Here is a 19,006-nt window from a genome sequence, read left to right on the forward strand (position 1 = left end):
TTGTGTGGCCATCTTTTTGTTTCTCTGCTTCACAGAGGAACAATCCCCCCTTATCTTTATTGTTACAAGATGATGGCCCGTTCTCTTTATTAGTCCTATATGCAATAACATGGGTCCATTGGGATTAGATTTATCTTCACTGTGTTGTTTGCATCTGAGTTTCTGTCTCTCACTAGAGCTTGAATTAGATAGGGCCCATACGGCTCTTGGCCCCAAACCTAAGGATCCTGATTACCCACGTGATGTGATCTGTTGTGAGCACCACTATGTCCAAAAGGAGGCCATTATACTATAACTCTGCAATGGGTCTGTGGCTCTCTTCTAAAAGTCCAAGATGCAAATACTGCCTGCCCTTTCTTGCCTTACTCTGCAAAAAAGGAAGAGCCCTTAGACCTCTTCTGAACTTGCTTTGGTCATATGATTTGCCATATAGCTGGGGGTTCCCATTTCACCTTCAAGTGCGTCATGTGGGTCGTATGTTCACCCTGAAGTCACCAGTGGACATTGTTTCTTTCATGACGGCTCTGAATATTCCGTCAATTGAAATTAAGGATTGGCCAGCAATTCCCACAGAGTTTTCGAGAGAGACCTTCTTTGAAAACCCCGAGGAATACTCAGCGCCTCGAGAGGAGAGACACGGAAGGCTTCCACCGTCATTGAGATCAAGGAATCAATGCTTTACGGGAAAATATTCCTAAAATTGGTTAGCATTTTGTTTTGATTATTGCAGTGTTATCTCAGTTACAATAGTTATCAATGAGAATGTGAACGAATACCCATGTAATGCTTATCTGAATAATTTTCTCTATTTGAATTCACCTGTCTGATGTGGTGTCTTACAAAAGTGGTCCATTCGAGGACCTTGCTATATAAATAAAAACATTTCAATGACAGTATTTTTCGGACTATAAGACACACCAGACCATAAGGCGCACTCTAAATTTTGAATTTTGGGGTGGAAAATAGAAAAAAATATTTTTTATAAGATGGGGTCCATCTTATAGTCTTAATAGGTACGGTATCTTATCTGTGGGCAGTGGAGCAAGGGTCACAGGTGGCAGGGTCCCTCAGGAAACCGTCAGCTGCAGCAGAAGAGGTGAGATTCTATGGAGCCTGTGCCGGGGCCCGTGCCTGGCTGGGGCCCTTAGCCTGGCCAGTTCCTGTGCTGGGCCCTCTGGCTGTGGTTGGGGCCGGGGCCTCTGGCTGTGGCTGGGGCCGGGGCCTCTGGCTGGGGCTGGTGCCGGGCTGTGAGCGGCATCGGGCGGCCAAGCAGAGCGGCCTGCGCAGGTTTCCGGTGTGTGCGGCCATCTTCCTAGAGCTGTGATCCACAGCAAAATGGCTACCGGTCTGCGCATGCGCCATCTCGGGCGGCCATTTTCCTGTAGATAACAGCTCTAGAAAGATGGCCGCACACACCCTAAAGCTGCGCAGGCCGCTCTGCTTCGCAACCAGACGCCCCTTACAGCCCAACACCTGCCCGAGCTCCAGTACTGGCCAGGCACAGGTCCCGGCCCCGGTCCCAGCTGCTCTGCCTCACCTCTGCTGCTGCTGCTGCTACCACCACCGCATTCCTGAAGGAGGGAGGGCCCTGCGATCCCACTTCACCACCACCGCAGGTAACGTCGGACCATAAGACGCACCCCCATTTTCCTCCCAAATTTAGAGGGGAAAAAGTGCGTCTTATGGCCTGAAAAATCCGGTAATATAATAATTAAAATAGGCTCTAAAAGCAAAGTTGACTAATCTGTTGTCCTATATTGTTCTAATTGTTTGAAGTTCTATATGCCCTTTTTTTTGTCCTCTTCTGCTAGTAACGTCCTATAGTCCCATTATCTGCTAAGATCCTTTTACTCAGTTCAGTACAGCTAGCTTCTCCATGGAAATCATCTCCCCACTCGTGATTATTCGTCAGAGTTGCAGATTATGTATTCTGATTTACGTTCTTCTTTCTACAACTTCTACCTATACCCCTAGACCCATCTTTCTAGTAGAATGTTAATAATCTAGTATTTTAGCTATTTTCTTTATCTTTCTACTTTATTCTGTTCTAATCCCCTACATTTCTCACTTATTCTTTTGATTTAATATCTTTCTTCCCCTTTTCTCTCCTTCCTCAACCTTCAAAATGACACAGATTAACAATGGGTCTTTCAATGCTCGGTGGTTTACTGTCCCATAAAATGATCCCTAATCTTATATGATATGCTTAAAAAAAGGATCCATATCCTAATGCTCCAAGAAACTAATTTTAAGACTGTCCATCTCCCCACTCTGAGAGATAGATACTATACTTCCTGGGTGTACAGAACTAACTCTGATTCCAAATTTAGGGGGGTCTCCATTGCTGTACACAAATCTCTAGTTCACTCGGTCTGGGATACTAAGATTTACCCAGAGGGTAGGTTTGTTTTTCTGAAAATAAGGGTTAACGCCACCAAATTTACCATTGCCAATTGGTATCTTCCCAATAGAGATCCAACTTTGGCTTGTTCCTCTATACTGTCCTTACTGGTGGACTTCACTTAGAGGGTCTTGGTTGCGGACTGCGTCTTTAATTTCACCCTTGACCCGAAGGTTGATACTTCATCGGGCCGTCTCTTTATTTCCCTTAAATGGATCAGTGCTCTAAAAAACTCTTTCGAAGGCCTACACCTGGTTGATGCATGGAGGGTCTTACATACTTCTGACAGACAGACTACCTATTACTCTCCGGCACATTCTTCCTATAGTCGCATTGATATGCTCTTGCTCAGTCAGCATGCCCCAACGTGGCAGGTAGAGATGTCTATTGGGCACATATCTTCGTCTGACCACGCTCCAATTTTTCTACATCTTGCGCTCCCTGATGACCTTCATCATCCATGGACTTGGCGATTTAATAACAACTTACTTAAAGACCAAATTTGAGTTCTATTGCTGAATTTTTGGAAATACACTTTAAAGACGCAACATTTTTTCCGATGCAGTGGGAAGGTGCTTAAGTGCATGATAAGGAGTGTCTTTATTGCAAAAGATCAATGATCTTGAAAGATCCCATAAAAAGTCATTATTTCCTTCTGTCTTTGCTGATTTTAACAGAATTAGAGAGAAACTTAAAAATCTTTTAGATCTGAAATTCCTTCAGCATAAAATTAGACTACATAGATTCCTTTATGAACATGCGGATAAATGCGGGAGACCATTAGCCAGAGTCTTGCATCCCAGGCAGGATCACAGTTGCATTCTCCTGATTAGAAAACCCAAGGTTTCCAGTACTTAAGCCCCAGCCCAAATCACAGAAATGTTTCTCAACTTTTATAGAGATCTTTCTGATATCAACAGGCCAATTTGGTGATATGTCCCCATCATCTTTTAACCATGAGATTAACGAATATTTGAAGCTGACCGTTGTCCCTGCAGAGCCAGCAGACTCATTAGACGAGGACTTCTCTCAACAGGAGATTATGTACATCATAAAGGGTTCCCCAGCTGAGAAAAGTCTGGGACCGGATGGATTTGCCCCTATATTTTATAATCTACAGGGCCATCTCACAAAATTAGAATATCATCAAAAAGTTAACTTATTTCAGTTTTACAATACAAAAAGTGAAACTCATTATATAGAGTCATTACAAACAGAGTGATCTATTTCAAGTGTTTATTTCTGTTAATATTGAGGATTATGGCTTACAGCCAATAAAAACACAAAAAAGTCATTATCTCAGTAAATTAGAATACAGCTTGAAAAATTATTTTAAAACCCAAAATGTTGGCCTACTGAAATGTATGTTCAGTAAATGCACTCAGTGCTTGGTCAGGGCTCCTTTTGCATCAATTACTGCATCAATGTGGCGTGGCATGGAGGCGATGTCACACCAGGTGTGGGAAAGACTTAGTTCAACACAGAGGGAAGAGGGAAAGGGGGGAGTGGAGACCTCCTAGTCTGGTCTAGTGTCACCCTGTTTCAACTACCGTTCCTATATTGCCTCTTCAGCAGTCGCCGCACGCGTGCCTTGCCCTGTCTTTCCCTGGCGTATGGCCAAGGCTAGGAATGGGAGGAGATGAGCACTAGTCGATCTCCACTAAATTCTAAAGACAACAAAGGTAGACAAACAGGGCGAGATTGCTAAGCTTTAGACTACTCCAGACAAATGCGAACTCAACCTCAAGGTCCAGAGAGGACGAAGTGCTGCTCTTGCTAAGCCTTCGCAAGTAGAAATGAATATAGCTGGTACCTCCCTCTCAGACACGCCAGGTATTTATACACCAGAGAGCTAATTAGCCAGAGGGAGGTAGCCGCTGGGTATTAAAGACAGCCTCTCTCCTGCAACCAACTACTGTGCGACTCTGTCACTTCTGACATACTCATGACAGGCGATCAGCCTGTGGCACTGCTGAGGTGTTATGGAAGCCCAGGTTGCTTTGATAGCAGCCTTCAGCTCGTCTGCATTGTTGGGTCTGGTGTCTCATCTTTCTCTTGACAGTACCCCATAGATTCTCTATGTGATTAAGGTCAGGCAAGTTTGCTGGCCAATCAAGCACAGTGATACTGTTGTTTTTAAACCAGGTATTGGTACTTTTGGCAGTGTGGACAGGTACCAAGTCCTGCTGGAGAATGAAATTTCCAACCTCCAAAAAGCTTGTCGGGAGAGGGAAGCATAATAATAATTTTTATTTTTAGGGGGGGAGCATAACTCAGATATTAAAAGGAGTGAGGGCCCTGCTCGCAAGCTTACAGTCTATGAGGAAATAGGGGGGGGGGGGACACAAAAGGTAAAATGTACAAATATTGTATAATACAGCCATAATATGTTAAATAGGGTAAGTACATAGCACTACATGAACTGGTCGCCAGCCAGTATATCAGTCAGTGCATGGATGTTATGAACAGGATTTTGAAGAAAATTTTGATATGGGCCAAACTGGGACAGTTAGACAATTGTGTTAAGGTGATAGGCCAGTCTAAAGAAATGAGTTTGTAGGGCATGCTTAAAGCTGTGGGTATTGGGAATTAATCGAATTGTCCTGGGTACTGCATTCCAAAGAATTGGCGCAGCACGTGAGAAATCTTGGAGACGGGAGTGGGAGGTTCGGATTAAGGAGGACTTTAGTTTGAAGTCATTAGCAGAACGGAGGGCACGGGAAGGGTGGTAGACTGAGATGAGGGAGGAGATGTAGAGTGGTGCTGAATCGTGGAGAGCTTTGTGGGTAAGAGTGATAAGTTTATATTGAACTCTGTATTGGATGGACAACCGGTGCAATGACTGGCACAGTGAAGAGGCATCGGTATATCGGTTGGAGAGGAATATGTTCCTGGCTGCTGCATTCAGGATGGATTGGAGAGAGGAAAGTTTAGAAAGAGGGAGCCCGATTAGTAAAGAGTTGCAATAGTCCAGACGAGAATGAATAAAAGCTACAGTAAGAGTTTTTGCCGAGTCAAAGGTAAGAAAAGTTCTGATTCTAGAGATGTTTTTGTAGATGACACAAGCGAGTGAGTGATTTCATGTGAGGAGTGAAGGAAAGATCTGAATTGAGCATGACCCCAAGACATCGGGCTTGTTGCTGGGGAGTAATGGTAGAGCCACAAACAGGAATGGCAATATCCAGCACAGGTAGGTAAGGAGAGGGAGGAAATATGAGCAGTTCGGTTTTTGACAGATTCAATTTTAGATAGAGGGAGGACATAGTGTTAGAGACAGCGGAAAGACAATCACTGAAATTTTGTAATAATGCAGGGGTGCTGTCTGGAGAAGAGGTGTATAATTGGATGTCATCAGCATAGAGATTGTACTGAAAACCGAATCTGCTGATTGTTTGTCCAATAGGAGCAGTGTATAAGGAAAAAAGAAGGGGGCCTAGGACTGATTCTTGAGGGACCCCGACAATAAGGGGAAGGGGAGAGGATGAGGAGCCGGCAAAAGACACAGTGAAGGAGCGTTCAGAGAGGTAGGAGAACCAGGATAGAACAGTGTCCTTGAGGCCAATAGAGTGGAGCATAGTGAGCAGGAGCTGGTGATCCATGGTGTCAAATGTTGTAGAGAGACCCAGGAGAATCAGAAGGAAGTAGTGACCATTAGATTTAGCTGTTAGTAGATCATTAGAGACTTTGCTCTAAAATTTCCTGGTAGACTGCTGCGCTGACTTTGGTCTTGATAAAACACAGTGTACCTACACCAGCAGATGACATGGCTCCCCAAACCATCACTGATTGTAGAAACTTCACACTAGACCTCAACAAGCTTGGATTGTGTGCCTCTCTACTCTTCCTCCAGACTCTGGGACCTTGATTTCCAAATGCAAATTGGAACTCTGGGACCTTGTAGAGTGTATCAATGACTGCCTTCTGGACATCTGTCAAGTCAGCAGTCTTCCCCATGATTGTGGAGCCTACTTAAACAAACTAAGGGACCTTTTTAAACGCTTTGGAAGCCTTTGCTGGTGTTTTGTTAATTATTCTAGTTTACTGAGATAATGACTTCATTGGCTGTAAGCCATAATCATCAACATTAACTGAAATAAACACTTGAAATACATCACTCTTTGCGATGACTATATAATATGAGTTTCACTTTTTGTATTGAAGAACTGAAATAAATTAACTTTTTGATGATATTCTAATTTAGTGAGATGCACCTGTATCTGCCTCCCAGTTCGCCCCTTTCATAACTAAAAATGTTTAATTCTATCACTGATGGTTCCCCATTTGCTGCTCAGTCCTTGAAGGCTCGTATAAGTGTGATTCTAAAACCACACCATGGTTTTCAACTACAGACTTATTTTGTTGATCAATATTGATATAATTTTTTTTCCCCAAAGCCCTGGCTAATTAGTTGGCTTACCGATTACTGAGAGTTATTCACACAGATCAAGTACTGTTTGTGACAGATTGCGAGGCTAGAGATAATACTAATAAACTGTTTCTCCTCATGGTCCGAGCGAGGTCCAAAGCGTTACCAATGTGTCTGCTCTCTATGGATGCAGAAAAGGCCTTCGATCGAGTCAATTCGAGTCTCTGCGCCAGTTGTTACGAAGTGGCAAATTTATAGAGAAGGTCTTTTTACTCAATAGAAGCCCATCGTTTTAACGTTAAGGTTAATGGGTTTTTGTCCTTTTCAATTCCTATTCATAACGGCACCCGGCAGGGATGCCCCCTGTTCCCTTTACTTTGTAATAATAATGGAACACCTGGCAGTAGCCATCAGAAATGACCCCAATATTCATGGCATTCCAGTGGGTAATGGTCAATGTAAATCTGCTTTATTAGCCGGCGATTTTCTCATGTTTATTTCACAACCTCGGATCTCCTTCCCCTCATTAATCAAAGAATTTGAAGTTTTTGGCCACCTTAGCAATTTTAGGGTTAATTATTCTAAGTCAGAGGGGCATAATGTCAGAAAAAGCAAGGCAAAAAAGTCAGCTCACCCACTTCATTGTCCAAAGCACGGAATCAGCTGTGCAGCAGTGCTCCAAGCAGAAAGTAGAAATTGTATTCCAGCTTCAGGTAAAAATCATCAAATTTATTAGAAAAATAGTTAAAAATACACTCCAAACCCACAGTCAACAACCTAGCCCAGAATTCATATATAGATGCAAACGCGTTTCGGACTTGCTCCCTTATTCATTGCATGTTTTTAAGGATCTAGATACTGACATTATATACCTATTCTGGTTTCGTCACCTGGGTAATCCTATCCAATCCTGTGGACTAATTTAAAAACCAATACAAACAGGTTTAACAAACTTAATACAAATACAGAGAAAAAAAACATAACAATATATAAAAACATAGCAATATGCACAGTGTGAATATAATGGTTTATTCATAATGGTTTATTAAATCTAGTATTAAGGAAGTATGTCCACCACAATTCCCCATTTAACACCTACCTTTGTAGATCACACCCTCTTGATGGTTTTGTCACCCTCTCAATCCCTATCATATGGATAGATATCATATGGATGGATATCCTAGAGATCATATATCACCTGCATGACATTCAATGAAATGCCAGGAGGCTGCTGAACTGTTGTTCAGTAGTTTGTTCTCTGCGTCTGATAGGTGTCTTCTTATCTGTACCTTAATGGGACCTGACCTGCATCTAACATACTGAAGATGACATATATTGCAGGTAATCAAATACACCACATATGCTGTATTGCAATTTATGAAACTTTTAATTTGATAAATCTTTTTAGTGACTGTAGATGTAAAATAAGATAAGGGAACTTGTCTAGATGTGTGGTGAGCACCGTGAAACCCCAGGTTCTTCACAGAAGTTTATAACATTGAGCCGTAAAAATACAATTTTCACATTTTTCCCACCAAAATGTTTTATAGCCTCCAATTTTGTATTTTCATAAGGGAAACAGGAAAAATTGCACCATTCCATTTGTTGTGTAATTTCTACTGAGTAAAACGATACCCCATATGTGAGGGAAAACTACTGTTTGGGCGCACGGCACGGAGAAGACTCATGGCTGTACTAGCTCAAAGGGGTGCTTCTACTCAATACTGAGCAAAGGGTCTGAATTCTTTCCATACCCACTGTATATATCCAACTGAACTAGCAGTCCTTCTGACGACTAGTCCAGTTGCATATAATCAGTGCTAGGCAGGAAGTGTATGTGGCAGACTGCAGTGTATGATATAGCACAAGAGGGTCCATTGAACATCCTGTCTGCTGCTGCTGTAATAATTACAGATATTTGTAGACAAAGCCCAAGATATCTCGGGCAAGGGCAATTTTTTTTTTATCTCAATCCTGGTTATTTGCTTAAAAAGCAATCCAGAGTACACTATTTTTTGCTCCATTTGCTTGTTCTCACTGCGGAATACAGCCAGATCTGTTCCATATTCCATAGCGATAAAAATTCAGAAATTTAAACTGAGCGTGGAAAATATTGGCCTCATTTTCCATTCTGTTTCAGTGTGTCGGTCAAGCTATCCACACTAGCTGTCTGAGAAGAATAGTATTAGTACATTACAGGCCTGCTATTTAAAATTGTGGTTCTCTGTCAGCCGTATCACTTATAACTGCATTTTAAAATCAGCCATTTCTCGTGAATGTGAAAAATATTGTCCTCCATTAAAAATGGGCAAGGTGCGTGGCAAGGGAAGGGAAAGTGGACATGATGGTGATGGTGCATGCAGAGGACGTGGCCGTGGGCAAGCTGAAATTGTGCCACAACAAACACCCACATCTTGTCGCTTGACCTTCCTGTCCCAATTAATAGGGGACCACAGAACACCACTATTGAGCAGTGTTAAAAGGTTGTTAGTTGGATAGCAGATAATGCTTCCAGTCACTTTGCCGCCGCCACCACCACCACCATCTTCCACACGGTCATGTCTCAGTAGCCGTGAGTCTGGACCGCATATTCCTCACCCTGATCCTCCTTCCTCCCACCATGCCGAGTGCCTGGAGACAACTGATCCTACACTTGGACACTCAGAAGAGCTGTTCACTTTTCCATTTGTAGATTCGGGCCTCTCACCCGGCCAGCTTCAAGCGAGTCAAGTGGAGAAAGCGTGTAGCGATGTTCAAATATTGGAGCAGTCACGGTCACACTAAGGCGACGGAAAGTGCAATTACTGTCACAAGAGGTGGATGATGATGATGATGAGACACAATTGCTAGAAAGTCAGGAGGAGGACCAGGGTGCGGAAGTGGAAGATGAGGTGGTGGATGATATAGTAACTGACCCAACCTGGCAGAGGGACATACAGAGCGAGGACAGCAGCACACAAGGGGAGGGAGGTGTAGCACCACAACAGGCAGGAAGAAGCAGTGTGGCGGCCACAGACATAAGGTGGGAAAGCGTTCCTAGTAACAAACATCAACACGACGGAAGTTGCCAGTACAACTGTTAGGTCTCCCCGAGTCTGGTTATTTTTAAAGACTCTGCCGATAACCCCAAAAAGGCCATTTGCACCACCTGCCAAGCCAGCATCAGCAGGGGTAGCAAAACTAGCAGCCTGACCACCATCAGCATGATCAGGCTCATGGCAGCAAAGCACCCGACTAAGTGGGCTGAACCCCAGGGTTCAGCAACAGTGTCTACGGGTGACACCACTGCTTGTTCCGTAGTTGTGCGTGCACCCTGTCAATGGCACATGCCAAGATGCCTCCCGCCCTGCACCTGTCGTTGAACACTCTAAACTAACAACATCAGCAAGCACGTCCACGTCCTTGTCCCAGCACAGCGGTCAGTTGTCCCTACCCCAGTCCTTGGAGCGCAAGCTCAAATACGCAGCCAACGCCCCACAGGCCACACTACTAAATTCACACATTTCGCAAGTGCTTGTGCTCGAAGTGTTGCCTTTTAGGCTTGTGGAGACGGAAGCTTTCCGCAACCTGATGGCGGCGGCCATCCCTCGGTATTCGGTCCCCATCCGCCACTATTTCTCCCGGTGTGCCATCCCCTCATTACACGAGCACGTGTCCCACATCATTAGCCGTGCCCTAAACAACGCAGTTACTGGGAAAGTCCACCTAACCACGGACACGTGGACAAGTGCTTGTGGGCAGGGACAGTACATCTCGCTGATGGCACACTGAGTTAATATAGTGGAAGCTGGGACCCAGTCGGACCTTGGGATTGAACACGTCCTCCCGACGCTGAGGATTGTGGGCCTTGGGTCAGTCAGGTTTGCCCCCACATTCTACAGCTCCTGCACCTCCTCTTCAGCCTCCATCTTCGAAATGACCACATCAGTCGCAAGCTGGAAGCTGCAGTGCCAAACGGCAACAGGCTGTGCTGAAGCTAATATGCTTAGGTGACATACCGCACAACGATGAAGAGTTGTGGACAGCTGTGAAAGAGCAGGCAGATCTGTCACTGACACCGCTGACTCTACAGCCAGGCATAGTCGTGTGTGACAATGGCTGGACTCTGAGGCGAGCTCACACACATACCATGCCTGGCCCATGTGCTTAACCTCGTGGTTCACCTGTTTCTCAAAACCTACCTTGATCTGCCAGATCTGCTTGTCAAAGTACGCCTGTGTGTGCCCATTTTAGAAAATCAACTACAGCTTCCGGCGCCCTTGCTGTGCTTCAGCAGCATTTGCAGCTTTTGGCTCACAGACTGGTGTGTGATGTCCCCACGCGTTGGAACTCTACACTGCAGATGTTGGGAAGGATTTGTGAGCAGAAGAGGGCAGTTGTTAACTACCAGCATCAACAAGGCCGTCGGTATTCAGGTCAGATTCCACACATAAAACCTCAGGAGTGGACATGGATGTCAGACATATGTAATATCCTCCAAAACTGAGGACTCCACCAAGATGGTGAGTGGCGATGACGCCATAATTAGCGTCACCATCCCACTTCTCTGTCTTCTGAAACACTCTGCTCACAATTAAAGAGCATGCATTGCAGGCGTAGCACGATGAGATGGAGCAAGGAACCATACAGGGTGATTACACACAGCCCAGTCTCATCTCATTCCAACGTGGATTGGGTGACAATGAGAAAGAGGAGGAAGAGGAAGAACAGGAGCTAGTTTCCTGCGCTATAGACGGTACTGCTTGGTTGTTCAATCAAGTGTGTTGTTACTTATTTGCCACAAAACTCATATTTTTGTCCATTTTTTCAGCTATTGATGGTACTACCTGCACAACTGTCATACCGTCTGTTCAGCGTGGATGGCCTGAGGACAGGGAGGAGGAGGAGAGCATGGTCAGTCCTCTTTGTGAGGACACGGAAGTCTTGCCTCTTTGCAGTCTGGTACACATGGCTGAGTTTATTACGCTGCCTTTCCCACGAACCTCGCATTGCCCAAATTTTGGGTGACAGTCATTATTTGATGGTGACACTTCTAGACCCACGCTACAAGGAGAACTTTCTGTCTCTTATTACTGCGCAGGACAGGCCTAATAAAATGGGGCAGTACGAGAAGGCCCTTGTTGCGGAATCATTAAAAAAAAATTCCCATCTGAAAACGCTGGCGGCAGAGGTCACAGTTCGTTGGACAACCAAGGAGTACAGGCGGGAGAGACACAAATGCAATCCAGCAGAGGAACACTGTCAAAGTTCTGGGACAGTTTTCTCAGACCCACCCATCGCACAACCCTGATGCGCGGGGAACTGTCCCAAGGAGGGAAAAATTGCGAAGGATGCTGAGGGAGTACCTTGCCGACCGTACCAACGTCCTCCGTGATTCCTCTATGCCTTATAATTATTGGGTATCCAAGCTGAACACGTGGCATGAGCTGACTCTCTACTCCTTGGAGGTCCTTGCCTGCCCTGCAGCAAGTGTTTTGTCAGAGCGGGTTTTTAGTGCAGCTGGAGGTATTATAACCGATAGGCGCATCCGCCTGTCAACTGAAAATGCTGACAGGCTGACTCTTATAAAAATGAACAAGGGCTGGATTGGGCCAGACTTCTCAACACCACTAAATGATAACAGCGTAACATAAACTCAAATACAGTGTCTTTTTTTTGGAAGGTCTAACTCTATTCCCATGCACCTCTGTCTTCACACTTCAACATGGGTATACGCTTCCTGATTTTGTCTATTTGCTCTTGTCCTTTTCCTTCTCCACATCCTTGTCTTCCACCACCATATCACCACCATATCACCACCATATGTACCATATCAACATATCTACGTCTCTTGCAAGGGACATTGGAGTTCCTCCAAATGTTTGGCAGCCATTGCTTCACTGCATAGGTAAACAATGTGGGAGACCCACTTTGTTTTCAGGAGGTGCTTGGTGATATCCGGGTCACCAGGCACTAGCAAGTTATTTAGATCATATATACATACAGGTGCATCTCACAAAATTAGAATATCATCAATAAGTTAATTTATTTCAGTTCTTCAATCCAAAAAGTGAAACTCATATATTATATAGCGTTATTACAGAGTGATCTATTTAAAGTGTTTATTTCTGTTAATGTTGATGATTATGGATTACAGCCAATGAAAACACAAAAGTCATTATCTCAGTAAATTAAAATAATTAGCAAATAACACTTGCAGAGGCTTCCTAAGCATTTAAAAAGGTCCCTTAGTCTGTTTCAGTGGGCTCCACAATCATGGGGAAGACTGCTGACTTGACAGATGTCCAGAAGGCAGTCATTGACACACTCCACAAGATCCCAGAGTTCCAATTTTTATTTGGAAATCAATTTACCAGAGTCTGGAGGAAGAGTGGAGAGTCACACAGTCCAAGCTGCTTGCGGTCTAGTGTGAAGTTTCCACAATCAGTGATAGTTTGGGGAGCCATGTCATCTGCTGGTGTAGGTCCACTGTGTTTTATCCAAACCAAAGTCAGTGCAGCCGTCTACCAGGAAATTTTAGAGCACTTCATGCCACTTCAAACCAACAGTATCACTGTGCTTGATTGGCCAGCAAACTCGCCTGACCTTAACCCCATTGAGAATCTATGAGGTATTGTCAGGAGGAAGATGAGAGACACCAGACCCAACAATGCAGACGAGCTGAAGGCTGCTATCAAAGCAACCTTGGCTTCCATAACACCTCAGCAGTGCCACAGGCTGATCGCCTCCATGCCACACCGCATTGATGGACTAATTGATGCAAAAGGAGCCCCGACCAAGTACTGAGGGCATTTACTGAACATACATTTCAGTAGGCCAACATTTTGGATTTTAAAAACCTTTTTCAAGCTGTTGTTATGAAGTATTCTAATTCACTGAGATAATTACTTTTGTGTTTTCATTGGCTGTAGATCACTCTGTAATGACTCTATATGAAATGAGTTTCACTTTTTGTATTGAAGAACTGAAATTAATTTTTTGATGATATTCTAATTTTGTGAGATGCACCTGTATGTGTATGTATATGTATTTATGATATATATATAATGTGTGTGTATGTATGTATATACATATATATATATATATGTGTATGTATGTATATGTGTGTATATATATATATATATATATATATATATATATATATATATATATATATATATATATATATATATATATATACTGATAAAAAATTTAAATTTTATGTAAAAAAAAAAAAAGGGCAAAAAAACTATTCTTTTTCATCATACCGTCAAACAAAAAGTGGAATAAAACGACGAATGTAAATGAAAATGGTATCACTGAACACGTCATCTTGTCCCGCAAAAAAACAAGCTGTCATACAGCTCCATCAGCGGAAAAAAAAATAGTTATAGCTCTCAGAATACAGCGATGCTAACAATATTTAGCTGTAACAGAAGGCAGTTACTGGAAAGCAGTAGAATAATGGGTGTTTGCAAACAACAATGATGCATGGTAGAGTTTCCTTGCAAGTTTGGGGTTACATTTGAGCAAATTGAATTGGGTATTTGGTCAGGATTAATGATGTCCTCAATGTTGAGACATACATGCAAATATTTATCCATCATGCAATACCATTAGGGGAAGTCTGATTGGCTCTAAATATATTCCACAGCAGGGCAACAGTGACAAACATACATCCAATGTCATTAAGAACTATCTTTAACGTAAAGAAGAACAAGGAGTACTGGAAGTTATGATATGGCCCCCACAGAGGCCTGATGTCAACATCCTTGAGTCTGTCTGGGATTACAAAAAGGGACAGAAGACCTACATCCACAGAACATCTGTGGTTAATTCTCCAACATGTTTGAAACAACCTTCTTGCCGAGTCCCTTGAAAATCTGCGCAAGTGTAACTAGAAGAATTGATGCTTTATATTATTTTAAAGTGTTAGTCACACTAAATACTAATTTTATTTAGATTTCTCTTTAGATCTATCTATCTATCTAAAAGCCAAATATATAGTGATGGCCTCAAGGTTTGAGACGAAGTTTTCACAAAGATTTCTGATTCAGTGTTGCTAGATTTAGTTAGATGTCTGTATGGATAATGAAGTACAATTATCAGCATTTCATACATTTTTATACTTTTATTATCAAATACATCAAGTTTATGCAAGGTCTCCAAATTTTAACAATGTTTACCCTTTTCGAGATGTTTGTAATTCACCCTGGCATGCTGGAAATCACTTCTGGCCAGATCCTGACAAAAAACAACCCTTTTTTGCATAATCAGTGCTTGGAGTTTATCACATTTTCTGTGTTTTATTTGTCCACCTGCTTTTTGAGGATTGATATCAGGTTCTCAATACGATACTGATCTTGTGGGTTTTATGGCAAAATTGTGACTAAGCATACTCCTTTAGATGATAAGCCATCCCACATATGCATAGTCTCTGAATGCTTTACTGTTGGCATAACACAAGACTTATAGCGATCACCTTTTCTCCTCCGGACAATCATTCTTCCAGATGTCCCAAACATTCTGAAGGGGCTTCACCAATACCTGCGTAAGAAGTACAGGAATTGAACTGAAAAGGACTGGGGTAAAGCCATTTTTCTTTGATGAAGCCTGTGAGGACCTGGCCACTTTCTAAATACTTTTCCAGCACTGAGCACCCCTTTTTGTCAATCTTAATTTTGTGTTTTGTTAGTGATTTGTTTGCTCATCAGTTCAACCTCAGGTATCTATTACATTCAGTGACCATATCTCCGAGACCTTGGGCCATTGTTCTCTCCGTCACCACAGGTAGTCTCACATGCAAACCCAGGGGATGGGTTCCACCTGAGAAAATATCTCCACTAAGGCACAATTAGCTGGGGGATGGAGGGGTGAGCTCTTCTGCCGATTCAGGGGGCTGAACCCTGTGCAGGAGAAAGGGAAGATTCATTGCTAGTCGGACTGAGAGCTGGGTGGAATCACGGGCTGCGGTCGTGATATCCATCATCCGAAGGAGCATATGCTGTGACTGCCAATATACCGGCGGGAGATACAAAAAGCTGTGGGCCAACCAAAAGTTGGGGGACAGTGGGTATCACCTGGTACGGGGCAGTGGAACTACTGATCCCAGGTTGGAAACTCTAGGACTAAGAGAATTGCCTGTTGGACATTTACCTAGAATTGCTGTTCACCGTGGTCAGAAGGAATAAAACTAATTGCATCGATAACCTGCCTAAGTGATTATTAAAATCCACAATCGAACATCTTTACAAGTCCTTCAGGTTGTTTGGGACATCTGGAAGATGATTGTTCAGAGAAGAAAAGGTGAGCGCTATCATGAGTCCCTGGGTCTTTCCAAAAGGAAAGCATTCTGAGACCATTCATGTATGGGGGCTTCTCATCCATGGAATGGGCTCACTCAAAATTTTGCTTAAGAACTCTGCCATGAATGAATAATGTGATCTAAACATCCTCCAAGAGCAACTTCTCTCTATGGTCCAGAAGCAATTTTTGAATGAACGATGCTTTCCCAGTGGCTCGGTGAACATAACATTGACATTTTGGTTCTATGGCCAGGAGACTCTCCAGATGTCAATCCCATTGAGAATTTGTGGTATGGTCAATCCTCAACAAGCCGGTGGACAAACAGAAATACAAAGATTGTGGTAAACTCCAGGCACTGATTAGAGAAGAATGTGTTGTCATCAGTCAGGATTTGGCCCAGAAGCTGATATACAGCATGTCAGGGAGAATTGCAGAAGTCTTGTAAAATAAGGGACAACACTGTAAATACTGAGTTTTTACATAAACTTGATGTGTTTGGCACAAAGTGTAAAAACTTATGAAATTCTTAGAACTGTGCTTCAGTAACTTTATAAACTACGCCACCTCATCAAGGTCGGTGTGAAAAATGTTGGTTTTGATTAATCGGGCCATAGTCTTTACTGTCCCCATTGTAACTTACGATTTAAATTCCCTATTAATATTCTCTGGAGTGTGGAGAAAACCCACGTAAAACAAAAGGAGAACATACTGGGATTTGGACTTAGAACTGAAGCGATGTAAAGCCACAGTGCTAACCACTCTCTTGTTGCCCATGTGATTTTCTTATTGTCTTTGATTCAGATATATCAGATTTCACTATTTTAGCTACTAGTTTCATGTTCATCTTTCTTTCAGGTTTCCACAAGTTGCTCTTTTGGATTTCCTTGTGAGTAATGTCTCTGTAGGCTTTGCTGTATCTCGGAGAATTACATTCCAGCTGGACGTTTCAGGTGGTGGTGGAGCTGCAGCAGGTGGTAGAGGCAACATTGAAGTGCTAGTATCTGATCATGACCTCAAAGCTATTATCCCACTTGTAAAGGTACATAAATAAGTCTCTTGTCAATCTGTTTTATACATTAGTATGCATAATCTAGCTACATGACTGAAGTGAACATTATTCTAATTACCATATTTTTCGGACTATAAGACTCATTGGACCATAAGACGCACCTAGGTATTAGAGGAGGAAAATAGAAAAAAAATGTAAGCAACAAATGTGGTCATGATGCGCTGTTAAGGGGGAGGGGCTCTGCTGCTGATACTGTTATAGGGGTAATGTCCCCTGGTATCCTGGTATATATGGCCCCCTCCTTCCAGTTATACGTGGTCCTCATCCCCATCCTGATATGCATGGCACCAATCCCCATCCTGGTATGCATGGCACCCTTCATCCCTCATCCTGTTATGTATGGCCCCCCTCAACCCTCATCGTGGTATGTATGGCACCCTTCATCCCTCATCATGGTATGTGTGGCCCCCCTCATCCCTCTTCCTGGTATGTATGGCCCCACTTCATCCCTCTTCGTGGTATGTATGGCACCCCTCATCCCTCATCCTGGTGTGTATGGCCCCCCTCATCCCTCTTCCTGGTATGTATGGCACCCCTCAACCCTCATCCTGGTATGTATGGCACCCCTTATCCCTCTTCCTGGCATGTATGGCCCCCCTCATCCCTCTTCCTGCCTCTTCCTGGTATGTATGGCACCCTTCATCCTTCATATTGGTATGTATGGCACCCCTCATCCCTCTTCCTGATATGTATGGCAGGCACCCTTTATCCCTCATCCTGGTATGTATGGCACCCTTCATCCCTCATCCTGGTATGTATGGCACCCTTCATCCCTCATCCTGGTATGTATGGCAACCCTCTTCCTGGTATGTATGGCAGATACCCTTCATCCCTCATCCTGGTATGTATGGCCCCCCTCATCCCTCTTCATGGTATTCTTGGCACCCTTCATCCTGGTATGCTTGGCAACTCCTGGTCCTCATCACGCGCACACAAGAAATAAACACTCCTACTTTCCTTCTCTCTCCTCCAGCTCTGCGTCCTGCTCTGCTGCCAACAGGGATCTCACTGTGTGAGCAGCGCATGGCGTAACTGCCATGCGCCCTCACACAATGAGATGCTCTGCCGATATAGTCACTGCTCCAAACGCCGGGACTGTGTGCTTGGGGAGCCGTGAGCTTTCACTCTCCTTAATAAGCCCGCACACTGTACCTGCAGCTGTACCTGCAGCGTGTTTTTAAAGACCATGAATATTCACTACAATCCACTCCCATGGGTTGTAGTGAATATTCATGGTCTTTAATAGCGGGCACACAGACCGCAGAGCAGCAGCAGGAGCTGCTCTGCGGGAAAAGTGTGCGTGCTATTAAGGAGAGTGATTGGTCACTGCTCCCCACGCACACTGTCCCGGCGTGGGGAGCACAGCATCTCACAGTTTGAGGGCCCATGGCAGTGACGCCATGTGCGGAGATCCCTGTTGGCAGCAGAGCTATGCACGCACTATTAAGGAAAATGAATATTCACTGCTCCCCAGGAAGCAGTGAGCAGTGAATATTTATTTTCTTTAGTAGCAGGCACACTGAACCCGCAGGGTGGCTGCTGCCTCCTGTGCCCCGCTTCGCCGGCCCTGCCGCTCCCCCCACTTCCCACAACCCAGAGCCACAATATATCGGACTATAAGACGCACTCCCCACTTTCCTACAAAATTTTGGCGGATAAAAATTCGTCTGATTGTCTTAAAAATATGGTAATGGTTTCAGGCATGTTAACCATATTCTTTACAAATAATTCGGCACACTGAAAATTGTTGGGCTGAATGACAAGCTAGGCTAGTAGAATAACACGTAAAAAAACTGAACTCACTATCATTCCATGTTCATATGTTCAGTATTTTGGTCAGTATTTTACATCAGTATTTGTATGCCAAAAATTTGTAAGCGAAAAT

The 19,006-nt window shown here is 43.7% G+C and overlaps 1 protein-coding gene across 1 annotated transcript in view; it reads left to right on the top strand.

Moving 5' to 3' along the window:
- Positions 1–19,006, top strand: part of TMEM132A (transmembrane protein 132A) — a 279,841-nt gene that overhangs the window by 112,299 nt on the left and 148,536 nt on the right. Inside the window, exon 6 of the mRNA XM_073686115.1 lies at positions 16,908–17,091. Within this exon, the coding sequence (XP_073542216.1) occupies positions 16,908–17,091 (184 nt within the window). The remainder of the gene's footprint in view (positions 1–16,907; positions 17,092–19,006) is intronic.

Source organism: Phyllobates terribilis, unplaced genomic scaffold (assembly GCF_046119375.1).
Source record: "Phyllobates terribilis strain yellow unplaced genomic scaffold, ASM4611937v1 Scaffold_5__5_contigs__length_657084704, whole genome shotgun sequence".
Taxonomy (NCBI): Eukaryota; Metazoa; Chordata; class Amphibia; order Anura; family Dendrobatidae; genus Phyllobates; species Phyllobates terribilis.